The sequence below is a fragment of the Camelus bactrianus genome, chromosome 14 (genome assembly GCF_048773025.1).
Source record: "Camelus bactrianus isolate YW-2024 breed Bactrian camel chromosome 14, ASM4877302v1, whole genome shotgun sequence".
NCBI lineage: Eukaryota > Metazoa > Chordata > Mammalia > Artiodactyla > Camelidae > Camelus > Camelus bactrianus.
The window spans coordinates 15,167,670-15,184,163 of NC_133552.1; the positions used below are offsets into that span (position 1 = coordinate 15,167,670).

The window sequence follows — 16,494 nt, forward strand, 5'->3', positions numbered from 1 at the left end:
GATTGTTGGATCATATGGTAAGTCTATTTTTAGTCTTTTGAGGAGTCTCCATACTGTTTTCCATAGTGGCTACACCGAACTAAATTCCTACCAACACCGTAGGAGGGTTCCCTTTTCTCCACATCCTCTCTAGCATTTATCATTTGTGGACTTTTGAATAGTGGCCCTTCTGACTAGTATAAAGTGATAATTCATTGTAGTTTTGATTTGCATTTCTCTAATAATTAGCAATATTGACAAGCATTTTTTCATGTGCCTCTTGGCCATTTGTATGCATTCACTGGAGGATTGCTTGTTTAGGTCTTTTGTCCATTTTTGGATTTGTTTGTTTGTTTTTTTGTTATTAAGTTGTATGAGCTATTTATATATTCTGGAAATGAAACCTTTGTTAGTCACATCATTTGCAAATATTTTCTCCCTTTCCATTAAATGCCTTTATTTTGCATTACAAATTGTACTTCCAATTATTATCACTCTAAGTAGCTTGCATTTTACATTTACAGCACAGCTCATCTTCCAGAACTTTTCTGCTGTTTCTAGTTTCCATTTGATTGGAAACACCATCTCTTTATAACCGAGTAAGGAATATGGCAAAGCTGGGGGAAATTTTTTTGCCTTTCTCTTTTCGCTTTCTCTCTCCTTCTGAACAGAAATAGTATCTTGGCAGTGGATCTCTGTTGCTTAACACACACACACACACACACACACACACAGAGGAAAAGGAAACGACAGTGGATGCTCTGCTTTCTGAAACAGTGTGAGAAAGAGCTGAAGAATGTTAGCTTTGCACTGAAGCTCCTTCAGCTGCTGCTTTTACAGCATTTGTAGGAGGTTTCCTGACACTTAGGGGCCGGAGACTGCCTGCTGAAAATATGCAGGAGGGGGAATGTGGAAGCCAAGACAAACGTGTGTGATGAGCTCCAGCCGTGCCTCAAAACAGGAGCTGATGACTGGGAGCCTTCACTGTTTTCCTTCCAAGGTTGTTTCAGTATGCAAAGTGGGTCCCTGGCAGCAGCTGCTGTTCAATCAGCCACATTTCCTGAACTGGATCATGTATTTTTAGTTGGCAGGAAAAAACCCGCTTGATTAGGAAGGCGGGTGGAAGGTCACTTCACGGTTAGAAACTCAGATCAGCACTTGAGACTTCCCCACGTTTCCCGGATGAGTTCCTGTCACTCTGGGCAGCGACCAGCAAAGTGTTTACTTCATTCTCTTCTTTTTAATAAAAAAAAATTGCATAAGTAATGGTGAATATATGTTTCTGTATGAGAGTCAGACAATTTAAAAGTCTACAGGGTGATATTCCTAAATTCACCCTCCAAATCACTAGTCCCCTCCTCGGGTAACCGTAATCCACAGTTTGATTTACATTTTTACAATTATCTTCCTATAATATACTTACATATTTTGGAGCACACGTATATTTTATTATTTTATTGGTTGTTTTTATTTGGTTAGGTCTTTTAATGTAATTGTGATGGCTGTCACTGACTGACTTCACTTAGCAGTGTTTGTGTGATCTCTCCATGTTAGTATATATAGGTTCACTGAATTATTTTTTGTTGTTATTTTTAAAAAGAATTTATTAAATACTGAGAAGGCCATAAGATGTATACTACTAAAATGTTTACAGATGAAATTATGTGATCCTGAGATTTGCTTGTAAATCATCTGTCAAAGGAGAAGAAGTAGCTTGGGATTTGGCCATAAATTGATAATTATGGAAGCGAGGTAGACTAGGGGTGCACTATAGCAGGGTTTCCATTTTGCATACATTTGAAAATTTCCATAGTAAAATATAATAAGAGGCATAAACTATTCCAGTTACCCAAACCTCTGATTTTGCTGTAGCTCACAGGCTTCTGGGGCTCCTATGCTTTGTCACATTTCACAATTTGTTCTGCAAAAATTCAAAAGTTGCCTTCTCTGGAAGCCTCACTGCCTTGGCAGATGCAAGGTGCCTTTGTTTTACCCTCACTACACTTTGTATATACAACCCCGAACACACACAACACACATACATCCTCACACAATCAAAGGACACATCTTATTAAACTGAGATTTTAAAAAGGAGCTATCACTGTACTCAGTACCTAGTCTGGATCATCCATGATATCTTCATTAGTTTATTTATTCCATCCAACAGCTCTGGGAAGATATTTTGGTCCCCATTTATAGATAAAGAAACTGAGGCTGAAAGAGATTGAGGAACTTGCCCCATCTTAGTTTTTTTCTTTTTTATTCTCAGTCAAATGTCAAATCATTTCTCAACAACTATATTTTTATAAATACATGTGAAGAGTGATCAATACAAAAACAGAAGCAAGCACAAATCTCTAAGAAGGAACGTTATCGCTGTTAGATGAGACTCCCAGGAGAAGATGAACTGTAGCGTCTCTGAGTCAGGCTGAATTTAGCTTCCTTGGGACTTCGGCAGGAGCCCTTTCTGGGGCAGTCAGTGGGCAAGGCCCTGACAGTCTTAGGAAGCACAGAGCTCACTTCGGGGGCAGCTGGCCCAGTCCAGCACTGGTTACCCATGGTCAATAGGAATGGACTGCTCTGTATTTTTAGCTCTCAGGAGCCGACAAATGAGAATACTTCTTGGGGTGAAGGGAGTATTCTCAGCTGATCCTGGCCGTAGGGCATGGAGAGGAGGGGAGAACCTTCATCAATACATGTTCAAGGCCAGCTGAATACAGATAAGAATCTGAGCCAGGGTGGCCTGGGAGTATTTTCCTCCAGGGAACGAGTGTGTGATGACAGCGATGTAGCTCGGTGATAACAGCCCTCACTGCGTCAGTCTGTTAAGTCATCCTACCTCAATTTCAACTGCTTGTTCTCCACATGGTATGCACATTCTTTGAGATTCCCTTGACCTCTCTCCTGTGTTGGATCCTCCGCTTTTGGATTCCAGGTTATCCTCTTTCTTGGGTCACTCTGTTACCTTGGTGGAGCTCATCTCCAGTAGCTTTTTGTTCTTTTTTTTTTTAATGGAGGTACTGGGGATTGAACCCAGGGCCTCATGCATGCTAAGCATGCAGCTCTACCACTGAGCTATACTCCTCCACCCTCCAGTAGCTTTTTAGATGCATAAGAGGTATGTTTTTTGAGACCTTGGATCTCTGAAAATGTCTTTATTTCACTCTAGCAAACGATTGATAGTTTGGCTTTGGGTGTGAAAGTCCAGGATGGAAATTATGTCCTCTTAGAACTTTGGAGGCATTGCTCCTTTGTGTTCTGGCTTCCACTGTGGCTGTTGAGAATCTAAAACCAGACTCTTGATCCATTGAATATGACTTTTTTTCTCTCTGGAAATTCATAAAATCTTTTCTTTGTTCCAGGAATTCTGAGATTTCATAATCAGGTGTCTTGATGTGAGTCTGTTTTCATCCATCATGTTGGAAACTTAGCGGGCCCTTTACTCTGCTGCTTACTGCTAGGAGTACATTACCTTCAGTTCCGGAACATCTTGAATTCTCCTCCCCATGTTTTATGTTTTCCCTTGCCGGAAATCCTATATTTGGTTGCTGAGCTCTGACTTATTCTCCAATTCAAAAAATATTATCTTTCCTTTCTTACACCTTTGCCTTTTCGCTCAACTTTCTGGAAGATTTCCTCAACATTATCTTTTAACCCTTCCATTACATTTTTCATTTCATCTATGATTTTTCCCCCCAAGGGCTCTATTTTGTCTCTGAATTTTTAAAATAGCATGCTTATTTTATAGCATCTCTTTGAGTTTCCACAGAACCAAGTAGAATGACAGTAGGAGGCCCTGAATCAGAAGACAAATGCAGTTAACAGCCAGATGGGTCATGTTCTGATTTTTCAGGTTAGTGGAGTCTGTCTCCTTCACAGTGGCATGCAGTCTACTTTCCATCATGGAGCCTGCCAGCCTGCTCCTACCTGGATCCTGCCTGCCACCTTGGAACAGAATGCTGTCTTGTCAATGTGTGTGATGATTGCATGGGGGTGGAGGGGGCAGGTGAAGGAGCACAAAACACTCACCAATGTAGCCCATGTGGTGGGCTATAAAATAAGTGTGACCATAGTGGAATTAAGGTAGTAATAGATAGTGAAAGATACCTGGACACCCCCTCAGATATTTTGAAATTAAATACTACACTTCTAAATAACCCATAGATCAAAGAAGAAATTGCAGAGGGTATTAGAAAATATTTTAAGCTGAATGAAAATGGAAATACAGCCTCTCAAAATTTGTGGGTTACAGCAAAAGCCCTGAGAAACTCATACACTTCAGTACTTATATTAGAAAAGACGAAAGATATAAAATCAATTATCTATGTACCAATCTCAAAATGAGAGAAAAAAGAAAAGCTAACTAAATAAAAAATAAGTAGAAGAAATAAAATAATCAAAATAAAAATGGAAATCAATTAAATGGAAAAAATACAGAAAATTGTTGATCTTAAAGATTAATGAAATTTCGTAAACTGCTGATAAGTGATTAAGCAAAAAGAGAAGATTATGAAGAATAAAAAAAGACATCATTATAAATATTAGACATTAAGAAAACTGACAAGGAGGATATTATGGACAACCTTTTACTGATAAAATCAACAACTTAGATGAATTGAATAAATACTATTTAATGAGTAAGCTATCTTTTTTTTCCTGGCTAACTTGAAATTCACCTTTATTGTACACTAATTCATATATTGACATGTAGGTGCGGGTTTGAATGTTTCTGCCTTCTATATTACATTTCATTATTGGTTTGCTCCCAGAGCAAGTGCTCCAGGGAACAAGTGGGAAGCTGCATCCCTCACCTCTTCTGACCCAGCCACAGAAGTCACATCGGCCACTTCCACTGCACTTTATTGCTGACAAGCAAATTATAAGCCCACTCAGATTCAAAAAGAGGATACACAGACTCCATCTTTCCGTGGGAGGGGTAAAGAGTTTGTGGCTATTTAAAAAAAATCCACGCTTTCTTTAGTGGCAGTGCTTCTAATGTTTTCATTAAGTATAAAATTTAGTGTAGGTTTTGCACAAATGTCCTTTTTAATAAAAAATTTGAGGACCTCTCAGATTAGATTATGGGCAAATAAAAAGAAACGAGTTGTCATTTGTTTTTCTCAAAGACAAATTAGTATAATTCATGGAGAATAATTTTTTACTGAGGTATAGTCAGTTTACAATGTATCAATTTGTGTCAATCTGTACAGCACAATGTTTCAGTCATACATATACATACATATTTTTTTCATATTCTTTTTCGGTATAGGTTACTACAAGATATTGAATATAGTTCTCTCTGCTCTACAGTGGGACCTTGTTGTTTATCTATTTTATATATGGTAGTTAGGATCTGCAAATCTCGAATTCCCAATTTATCCCTTCCCATCCCCTTTTCCCACTGGTAACCATAAGTTTGTTTTCTATATATGTGAGTATGTTTCTATTTTGTAAATAATTTCATCTGAGTCTTTTTTTTTAGATTTCACCTATAAGTGAAATCATATAATTTTTTTTCTCTTTCTGTCCGACTTCACTTAGAACAACGATCTCCAGGTTCATCCATGTTCCTGCAATGGCATTACTTTATTCTTTTTTATGGCTGAGTAGTATCCCATTGTATAAATACACCACAACTTCATTATTCAGTCATCTGCTGAGGGACATTTAGGGTGTTTCCATGTCTTGGCTGTTGCATATAGTGCTGCGTGAACATTGGGGTGCATGTATCTTTTCAAATTAGAGTTCCCTCCAAATATATACCCAGGAATGGGATTGCTGGATCATATGGTAAGTCTATTTTTAGTTTTTTGAGGAATCTCCATACTGTTTTCCATAATGGCTACACCAAACTACATTGCCACCAACAGTGTATATGTTGTTAAAAGTCTAGGAACTGGTGAACTCTGTATAAATTATTATTCTCCTTCTTCCTATGGGTGTTTTATGCATATTTGAACAGTCCTTGGATATCCCTACTGCATGACTGGGAATTCTGCCTTCTAATCTGGCTCATTGATTCACTTCTGAGTGGACTGAGATAAATCCTACTAATTGTTGAATTTGTTTCCTTGTTTGTAAAGCACTGAAGTAATCCTCTTGTGAAAGTACCTGGGCCACATTTTAAAAGATGATCACCTCTGTAGCAGGATCAGAAAAAATTGCAATAATTTTAGAATTAGATGAAGAAATGTATCTCAAAATTAAAAAGTACTTAAACCTATAGAATTTACCATAGCTGGGTGTGAATTTCTTATCAAAGGCAGTATCACATCCAGGTTGGTTAGTAAATAAATGAGAGGCAAATACAGTTAATGAGACTACATTTAACAGATGTTAGGATCTGCCACATGGTGGCAGACTTAACTCTGCATTGTGCTGCTTCTTCAAGAACCGAATCTTAATGCCTGGCTTTAACTACGTCAAACCACATCTTTTAGGTTAACTTTTAAAAAGGATGACATAAGTTACAAGTTTGTCAAGATTATATTTTCTTATAATGTCCTTTGCACTATCTAATACTTTCAATGGCACATTCTACCTCTAGATCCCAATTTCTTCTGAATTAAAATGATGGGTTTGGATTACTTGCAGTTCTAAAATTGTCATACCACTCTTATAACTAAAAGAAAGCCTAAATATCCTTCTTCAGTAACAAGCATTTCAGTCATACTACAGGTAACTTGATAAGGAATATAGTTTTTGAGTTAGATTGCCTAGGTTTGAATTTGAATCCTGCCATTTATTAACTGTGAGTTTTAGGTAAGGGACTTCGCCTATCAAAATTCCAGTTTCCTCATCTGTAAAGTGGTATGTTATAGTACACATCCTATGGGGTTGTTAGGATTAAGTGGGGGAAAAAATGTATGTGTGGCAGAGACTTTTTCTTGGGCAGTCAGCCAAATCACATTTCACATCTTCACCTGCAGTTGGTTGTGGCCATATGACTGAATTCTGGCCAGTGGGATGTGAGAGGAAGAGACACATCCTACTCCTTCGCTCAGCTCAGCTCACAAAAATCTCCTCTGTGAATTTCCCTGTTCCTTCACCTTCTGCACTTTCAATGTAAGTGGGATCCTTTCCAACCAGGATGTCTTAGAAGCCTTTGACTAAATATATGTTAAACATGGTGGGAAAAAGTCTTTCAGGAATGGAAGGAAATTTGGTCCCCAAATCATGGCGTGGAGGAGAGCTTTATACCTATTAGGAGTACTGGTTTTGGACTTTATGTGAGTGAGAAATAAACTTCACTTAAGCTACTGAGATTCTGGGATTTATCTATTTATCTATTATGGCAACTAGCATTAACTAAAATAGCATGTAAAGCACTTAGCACAATACCTGCTTAATTAATGATAGATATTAAGGTCATGACTCTTAATAATACAAACCGAGAGCCTAAAAATTCTGAACTCTGAACAAGCAATAGTATGGAGATCCCTTCTGCAGCATATGAGATATGCCCCCCTACTTCTTTTTTAAGCTGGAGAAAATCTAGGAAATAAAGTTGTGTGAAGAAGTAGTAAAAATCTGAGCAATTCATGTATGTAAATTTTAAAATATTTTGTATTTATATTGGCTACATTTGGTGGGGAATTTAACAGAATATAAAAGAAGGAAAATCAAATGAAAATGTAAATTGGTGTTATCTTTAAAATAATATCTTTTTTTAATTGAGGTATAGTTGATGTATAATATCATATGTTTCAGATGTACAACATAGTGATTCACAATTTTTAAAGGTTATATTCCATTTATAGTTATAAAATATTGCCTATATGCCCTGTATTGTACTCTATATCCCTGTCACTTATTTATTTTATACACAGTAGTTTGTCCCTCTTCATCCTCTACCTCTATCTTGCCCCTCCCCCGTCCCTCTTCTCACCGGTAACCACTAGTTTGTTCTCTACAGCTGTGTAAAATAGTATTTTAAATTATTTCTTCCCTGTGATGGCTTTGGTCACGGTTAATGATTCATTCAATGATTTCTCTCAGTATTTCACACAATGCTTATTTTTCTTTCTTGAAAATGTCTTCTTTCTTGGCTCCAACACTTTATGATTTTTTTGCATTTTTGCTCACGTCTATTCCCTGTTTTCTCTAATAAAATTCTACCTCTCTTAAAGCCCAGATCAAATTTCATATATTTAGTCAGAGACTTCTAAGACATCCTGGTTGGAAAGAATCCCACTTACACTGAACTGTAACGTTTAGACAATCCACAGCTCTTAACCATGTGCTGTCTTTCATCCGAGGGTTTACTTTTGGGTGAGTTTGTATAGCTTGCTTCTCCCTAATTAGATTGTAAAATACCTGATGAGAGAGAGGCTTTTTTTTTTTTTTTTTTTTGTATTGTCCTCAGAAAAGAGCAGAGTTCTGTGTAAATAGTTATTGATACTTGATTCATTGGTTTAAAAGCCCCAAGTATATGAGACTTCCCCTAACATTTTAATATCTGTCTTTCATTGTGTTTTATAAGAATGAAGAACAACCACTGAATAATGATTTATAGGCGGGGGACAGTAGTGTCGTGGCAGAGGTGGTATTTTATGGTCAGTGGTTTCTGTCAGAGGAAATTTACAAAGAATAAATTGGTGCCTGATATTACATACTGAAGTGAGGACAATTTTATCGGTACTACCAGTTAAACTTATTTTGGTTTTTTTGTTGGTCCTTTATCCTAACTATTCATTTCGTTCTTTCTTTTTTGCATATTTTCTTAAGATGTTTTCCTTAAAAATATTAAAAGTTATAGGTGAATTTTTAAATATTTTATATGCAACATCATAAGGACCTTAAATGTTTAACTCTGAATCTTGCCTTTCATCTTCAGTTCGATGCTGTATAATGTCCTAATCTCGTCCTGTGTTTATGCTCTAAACATTAATAATTTTGTTTAGTTAGTGTTTAGATTTACCAATGTATCTACTAATTTCTTTGCTCATTGTTGATTCTTGCATTCTAATCCTTCCTCCTGGGTTTATTTTTCCTCTTTCTGCAAGGGTCTGTGAGTGGAAGATTCTCTTAGTCTTGGTTTAAAAATGTCTTTATATTATCCTCACCTTTGAATGTTAGTTTACTAGATAGAGGGTTCTAGATTAACAGATATTTCCCATCATCATTTTGCAGATATTATTTCCTTATCCTCTGGCATCTGTTTGTGATAAAATACCAGCTTTGTCCATATAGTGTTTCTTTGTAGGTAATGTGACTTTCAGGCCAATCCCTAACATTTGTAGAACTCAGGACAAAACTACAAGTGGAGGCCCACATATCAAATGTCTAAAAATTCATAAGTTAAAATTCAAGCTAACAACTTGTTAAGTAAAATATGTTCTATTCTCATGTCTTGACAAAGGTAGCTTAAATACAGCTTTTTAATAACCTGGATGGCCACTCCTTGAATTTAGGATTCTGGGAATCCTTGGTGATCCATATTGGAACTTGACGTGGCAGGGAGAGATTACCATCCTGGTCCCTGTAACAGAGTTCCTCCCTCATCTTTTCCAATCCCAGCTTCATCCCACATTGCACAGAGCTTCACACACAAGCCTGGGGACCCTCCACTTCCAAGCCCTACAACAGCCCCTCCCTGGCCACCCCGTGGCATGCCGTCTGTCCTTGGGGGGATGGACATAAGGGAGAGGTCCATGTAGGGCCTAGCAGTGGGCTGGGAATTCCAGGGTCTTGGGCACCTGGAACATGGTTGAGAGGGAAGGGGCAAACTTTGGGTGGGTGTGTTTCTTGATGCTGCAGTAACCTCCTTAATGGTTTTCTCCTATCCAGTCTGTTTTCCACACTGTCAGAGAATTTTTCAAAAATGCAAATCCCAGCATTTTACTCTCTTGCTTAAAAACCCTTTAAAGGTCTCCAGTGCATTTGAAACAAAATCCTTTAAAGGGACTACAGATCTCTGGGTGGTACGTCAACATACTAAGCTCTTCAGGAAGAGCCTTTATCCAAGATGCTTCTCTTTTAAAACACTCTCCTACCTGCTCTTCTCACGACTGACTTCTATCTATCGTGTAGTTCTTGGCTTAAATGTTACCTCCCCTCCAAGTACACCTTCCCTGTATTTGCTATCGCTGCATCTTGCTCATTTCCTTCCCAGTACAGATCCCAAATTTATTTTACTTGTTAATTATCTTCTCCTCCAAACTGTAATCTGCCCTAGAGAGACTGTCACAGATAAGGTTTCCTGGGAAGTCAACTCTGGGATCGAGATGAGCACATAGAAAGTTTATTCAGGAGGCCTCTAATCAACACCTGTTAAACAAAAGAAAGCAGGCCTGAACATCAGTTGAGCATCAGTGACTTGGAGCAAACCAGCTCTCTTTAGCTGGCGCAGTTCCTAAGAGGGCTGCCAGCTGTGGTCTGGTCAGGGCAGCATCGCATCCAGGATGGTATATACCTTGCGCCACTCAGATCCACTTTCTTCATGTGAGTCCTGGGAGTAGCTCCTTCATGATGCTGGGGTGCCGTTTTTCCTGGGGACGCGTATAAAAGGAAGGTTAGTAAGATGGAGTGCACCCCCACCCGCAGCTGCAGCTGGTCTTAAAGCTGCATCCTGTACTCATGCCCTCCCTCCTCTGCTGGTCCTTTCTAGATTCTCCTCACCGTCAGTTAGCACCTCTGAAGGTTTAAGTAACTTACCTGGTGGAGTGACTCAGACTCTCAAAATCGATGAGTTCTAGTTACTGTTTACCATGGCTTCTCAGGCTGCACCTACCATTCTTGTCCACTTGCCATCAAAATTGCACAAGACAGTACTAAAAGACATCTGAATTTATTATCTGGGTGCCAAACACATGCCTCTCTGCCTCCATTGTGTAGTAGTAACCCTACTGCCTCTTGCTGATGAGTCAATTACCCCCACCAGGATCTTACTCTTGCCTGCTGGTCCTTGACATGAGGGGCCCAGTGTGCCTGGAAGGTGGTGTAGCTTCAAGTTCAATGCAGGCTCTTGCTGTGTTCCCTGATAGAAATGTTCCTCCTCTGGGAACCAAGACCTTTAAACCTGTGGTTATAGTTGGGAGAATGAAAACCACAAGTTCCCCAAGTGGGTCACCAGAATTGATGGTGAAAAGGGACACTCCTACTTCCACACCTTGGATCTCATTTCCAGGTATTCTCCCACTGGGGATTCAGCATCATATAGTGGTGATTGTTTTAGAGCCTTACTGTGTCCTGAAGGGTAGCACTTTATCCTCTCAGGGTATCATCTCCAAGCTGGAAGTTCAGCGAGGCTTTCAACAGGCTGTTCCACTGCTTATTAGGCCAATAGCTGCTGTGTGTTATGCCATGTGATAGGTCCAGTGGATTCCATGGTCAAGTGCCCACTGCTACCTCTCCTTTGCTATTAAATGGGTTCCCTGTTCCGATTCCATATTTAAGAAGCTCTTTCATCTGACAAAGGACACGGAAGCTATTCTAAACAGGCTGTACTGGATCACTTTTATGCATAAAAGTGATGTTATGTGGGAGTGATATTGACAGTATGAGAGGTCCAGTCTCACTCCTGGTCTAGAGAGCAAAGTCGACTCATCTCCTTATGCCACCGGTTCAGCATGACATCCGCCTCAGCACAGGTGAAGACATGGATCAGCAGAGTGACCTGCTTTAGCCAGGGCTAAGATCCTTGTTTGTTTATTTAACGTGCTTGCATGGTGAGCAAAGGGAATCCATCTGGTTCCTGGGGAGAGGGAAAAAAGGAATTAGAATTCTTTCCCAAGTCTCCATGACCACTTTTCTCAATCTTTCCTCCCACCCCTGTTTTATGCCACGTTTATTTATACCAACTCTACGAGCAGAAATTATCTCCAAAGGAGTTTTTCAATAATGATTGAGGTTGTAAAACTTACGATGACTGATCACGTTTACCTGTTTGGTTAAGTGAATTGAAATTCACGGTGGAATCTCCCCCTGGGTAGATTCTATATTTTTTTACACTTGCAAAAGCCTGAAAGTTATGTCATTCTCAATTCTCAGAAATAATGATATTGTTTTTGAGACTGTCAGACAGATTTCCTGACTGTATATTACATAAACAGGTGAGCAATTTTATATAGTGATCTAAACGTTTCCTATTTAGCCATTATAAGGGTTGGTGGTTCTCTAGCATATTTCTCCCAATCTTGACCAACCCCATGGGGAAAGAAGGGGCAGAGAAGAAAAGGTGAAGATAAGCTGAGTGCTGTCAGCTGTTTTCATTCTCTCAGGAGAAATAATATTTCAGTCTTTTGAGGAAGTAACTGAAATCCCTATTAATTTTGCTTGCCCAATACCAAGAACTTTCCGGTGACCCATGAAAAACACATCTGCCCGGAGGAACTTGAGAAGATTTTCTTGGCAAAGACAATTGTGTAAGAGGTTCAGTCAATCAGGAGTTAGACAGTCCAGCTGAAGGAAGTGGGGAAGGATTGGCTGACCCACACCTGCCCCGAGTGACACTCAGAGGAAGAAGAGCACAGTGGAGGGAAAGGAGTAAACAAAAGACAATGTTCTCATTTTCCTTTTACTGAGAAATTAACTTTTGAAATGAAATTCTGAAGCCTCCAAGAGTGATTAGAATTGTTCTCCTGTGTCCCACCCCACCTTAAACCTTACAATAACTGTGTTTCATTAGGTTCTTGAGAGATACTTTTTACCAGCATTGTCCTGTATTAACGTGGACATTAAGAGTGGTTCTCCCCCTTCCCCATCCCTGGAGGCAGAGCCCAGTTTCTTTCTTTTTTCTTTTCTTTTTTCCTTTTTTTAATTGAAGTATAGTCAGTTACAATGTGTCAATTTCTGGTGTACAGCACAATGCCAGTTTCTTTCCCAAAGTACTGCTTGAAAATTGAGCTCTTTTGCCCTATAGAAAAAGTTTAGGGGGTTCTAAAATAATCCTTTGGAACAAGTAATTTTGCTGTTTTTTAAATAGCTATTATAGAGAGCTTTTGCAGCTGGAAAAACAAGTGAAAAAAAATCACCTAGCACTAGTCCACAGGATAACTTTAGGTGAAAAGCCAATGATTTGTCTAATGGAAAGTTACTCAATCCAATAAACAATACTAATACTAATAAATATTTAATTTTTAAAAGTGTATTAACGTTAAGCTAATTAGGTTTCCTTTGTTCCAGTTGTAAATGAGGTCAAGTCCAGCCATACAGAGTTACTTGCTTTTCTTAAATAAATTGTTTAATACTTTTGAACTTACTGCTCTCTCTTCTGAAGGGTCTTTTTGCCCCTTCGTCATCTAACTACTACTACTTGTCCACCAAATTCACCTTCCCAGGAAGTTTTTCCCTAACCCCTTGTTTCATTTGTGGTCCCTCGTTTGTGTTCACTTAGTATTCTCTATCGTACTTTTCATCCTGTCCTGGAATAACCAGGCTACACATTCCTTGAGATCAGCAACCAGGTCTGACTCAACTTTTCATCCTCCAAGATGCTCCGGATACAGCATCTGGCACATGTTAAGCAGTGAATGCTCCGGAAATATTTGATCATGCAAATCCCAAGCCCCCATTTTTCCCTCAGACGAACATGTTTTGCATAAGTAATTTTGATCAGGTTGGAGCCTAAAAAAAACTGACTTTAGTTTCTTTGAGAAAAGTAGGCCTCTTTTAGTGAATTCACTGAACTGCTACTACCTTGGTCAAACTACTTCATTCAGTGGATAATGAGGATCTTCAACATGGACCCTCATTCCGTGAATACTGAGGGCACTGAAATAAGCTCAGAAGTCCCACTTTAAATAGTTTATAATGTAGGGAAGAAGATAGGGATAGACAACTTACTTCTCACAGGAAATGAATAGTACATTTCCGGGCAATGTGAGATTTATATCAGAATATGTACAGGGTCCTGGAAATCAGGGAATAAGTTACACGTGGCACCACCTGAATGAACTTCAGTTGCTCATGCTGTTGAACCAGGGGGAGGATACCAGGAAGGAAGACAAGAGTAGGTGGTATTTGACCTGGATTTTGAAAGATGAGTAGGAGAAATGATGTATACCTTGGGGCGTTGTTAAGGATAACCAACACTTGACAGTGGTTAAAGCAGCAAGAACTGACTTTATTCAGGAACTATTCCAATAGGGGAAAAGAAACCTCTCTACAAACTAGGCTCAACTCCCCTATTGCAATTATTTCTTATCAAAATCTGTTTTTACTGCTGTAACTACTGTCCGGGTCTGGTTTTCTTTATGGAAGAAGAGGGTAGTGATTCAAGGCATTTCAGACAGAGGCAGAGAGTGAACAAACGCAAAGAGGAGTAAAGTAACTTAGAGAAAATGTAAGTAATCCAAAGAAAGTTGAGTAGTCAAGAAAAATAGAAATTCTCTGCAGCCAGGGTCCTGAGCAGTGTGTTGAGCAAGTGCTGGAAGATGAGGAAAAGTATGCTTTTTTAGTAGATTAGCTGAGCTGTTTGGGGATACTTAGAAAATGATATGTTTTCCTATTTAAACGGGAAAAGTATGTTTGAACAAGATTGCTCGGAAAGTTATGCCTAGAATTTGGGACTTTATCCTGCGGCGCCAACTGGGAGTTTCCAGAGAGCAGTGCAGTATTTTAGAAAGATGACTGTAGTCTCAATAGATGATGGGCTGGATGGAGCTACAGGAAGCATCCCCACTCCCAGCCTCAGTTTATTCATTTATAATAAAAAAAAAATGGGTCATTTGCCGTCTTAGGTCCCTTCCGATCTTAACAGCCTGCTGCCGAAGTACCGCTGCCTTCCTTTCATTACCTGAGCCCTGTGCCTCACTCCCTCCTTCCTTCTGATCTTGGTCCAGTTCCCACCTTCTCTATCCCTCGGCTTTATTTAGGTGCTTTTTGACCGGTAGGTAGGTGGGTATGGGGAGTCGGGGGCGAGGGGAGGAAACGTCTCTGGAGTATAACGAATCTCTCCTCCGAGGCTCCTTGTCCCCACAGCACCACCTGAGTAGTGCCCACAGTAGGCAGAGCGCGCTATGGGGCAGGCAGAGGAGTTTCCAGTGGCTTGTCCGTCCTGGGTCCCTTTGGGGTGGCTGGACAGCTCTCCCCACGGCCAACCATCTGGGGAGGGCGGCAGGGGCCGCCACTCGCGCGTCCCGGGTTTCCTAAGAGACAAAAGCCTGAAAGTCTCGGCAGCCACCTAGCGCCACCGCCACTCTCCGCAGCGCCGGGGGCTGGACTCGGACGGCCGATCGGCTGGCCCAAGGCCAAGAGAGCGCAGGCTCGCGGCGGGCCCGCGGGCGGATTCGCCCGGAGCAGGCGGGGCGCCGGCATCACGTGAGGCGGCCCTGACACGTGACCCGGCGGCCCGCCCCCGGCGCCCCCTCCAGCTCCGCCCCTTCCCCGGCCACTAGCTGGTGATTCTCCGGCTCGCGCCGCTTCCGAGGTTCCCGCGGAGCTCCTGGTGGCCGGGCCTGGATGGACGGCGCGCGGCCGCGGCTGGGCTCCCAGGTAGCCAAGGTTGGGGGGCGGTGCGGGCAGGAGCTCGTGGAGGCCCCTTCTGCCCCTGCCTTCTCCTTGCTCCCCCTTTCCCCGCGGGGCTGTCGCCGCGCCCCGTTACTCCTGCGCCCTCCCTCCCTCGTGCCCTCCTGTCCCGGCCCCGGGATCCCCTGGCCTCCCCCACCGGCTCCCGGCCCGCAGGGCGCTGCGTCCGGGCGGGTGATGGGGCGGTCAGTCCCGCACCGTTAGCGCCTCCGCGAGCGTTTCTTCCGAGGAGGAGGTGGAGGGACAGGGTGGGAATAGGCTCGGGAAAGTTTTCCCTGCTCCCTCTCTTTTTTGAGCTGCAGGGACGCGATTTTGCTCGTTGTTAAAGCCTCACCGCTCTCGGCGCTGTTCGGCTGGGAGGAGACCGCCCCTCTTGTTCTCCCTCGGCCCTCCCTAAGATCCTAGCATCTCCTCCTTCGCCTCCAAAGGGTAGTGGGGTCACAAACCATACTCTACGCCGTTTGCCTTTCTTCCACAGCAGAGTCCACAAAGGGATTTCGCTTAGTAGGGAGTTCTATCCAGAGTGCAGTGAACGGAGTGAAAAGATATTTCTCTTGTTCTATCTCGGGTAGGCTATCTGCTCTGTTTTATTTAAGATGACCATCTAGGCACTCTGTTCTCTCGAGAGCGGCTTTTTGTTTGTATTTGTTTGCATGTGAGACACTCCGAAGTCTACTGCAGAACTCTTTGCACCTGGGGACTGCAATTTTAAAAAGCAATATTATAAGGCTTTAAAAAAAAACCCAGTTTTATAGTCTTGTTCGTCTTTGGCCTGTTCTTTGTGGGGGAGAATTATAGCTCTTGGGGGCAAAAACTGAGTTTCTGAAACGTGTGCATTGTGGGCTAGTAACAAAACATCAAGGTATAAAATGCTGAAAGGAATGAAAAGTGATTTAACCCTGACAACCCAGACAGTTTATGGTATGCTTTGAATTTTAGAAACTTCATTTGAAATGAGCCTGGGTGAATTTCACCTCTCTGAACTGCTTTCAAGGTTGAATATACAACTGTATATGTAGATTCTATTAATATAGCAGTTAATCTGTG

General features: G+C 41.1%; 1 protein-coding gene across 6 annotated transcripts in view; it reads left to right on the forward strand.

Moving 5' to 3' along the window:
• Positions 1-16,494, forward strand: part of RCBTB1 (RCC1 and BTB domain containing protein 1) — a 93,697-nt gene that overhangs the window by 25,107 nt on the left and 52,096 nt on the right. For 2 of the 6 annotated variants that reach the window (XM_074378148.1, XM_074378151.1), the window contains exon 1: positions 15,259-15,414. The exons of 3 other annotated variants lie outside the window; for them this stretch is intronic. Coding sequence is in view for 1 of the 3 variants with exons in the window: in XM_074378147.1 (XP_074234248.1) it covers positions 15,382-15,414 (33 nt within the window). In the remaining 2 variants the exon portion in view is untranslated. Of the gene's footprint in view, positions 1-15,258; positions 15,415-16,494 lie in introns of those variants that run through there. One more of the 6 variants, XM_074378147.1, reaches the window with a different exon arrangement.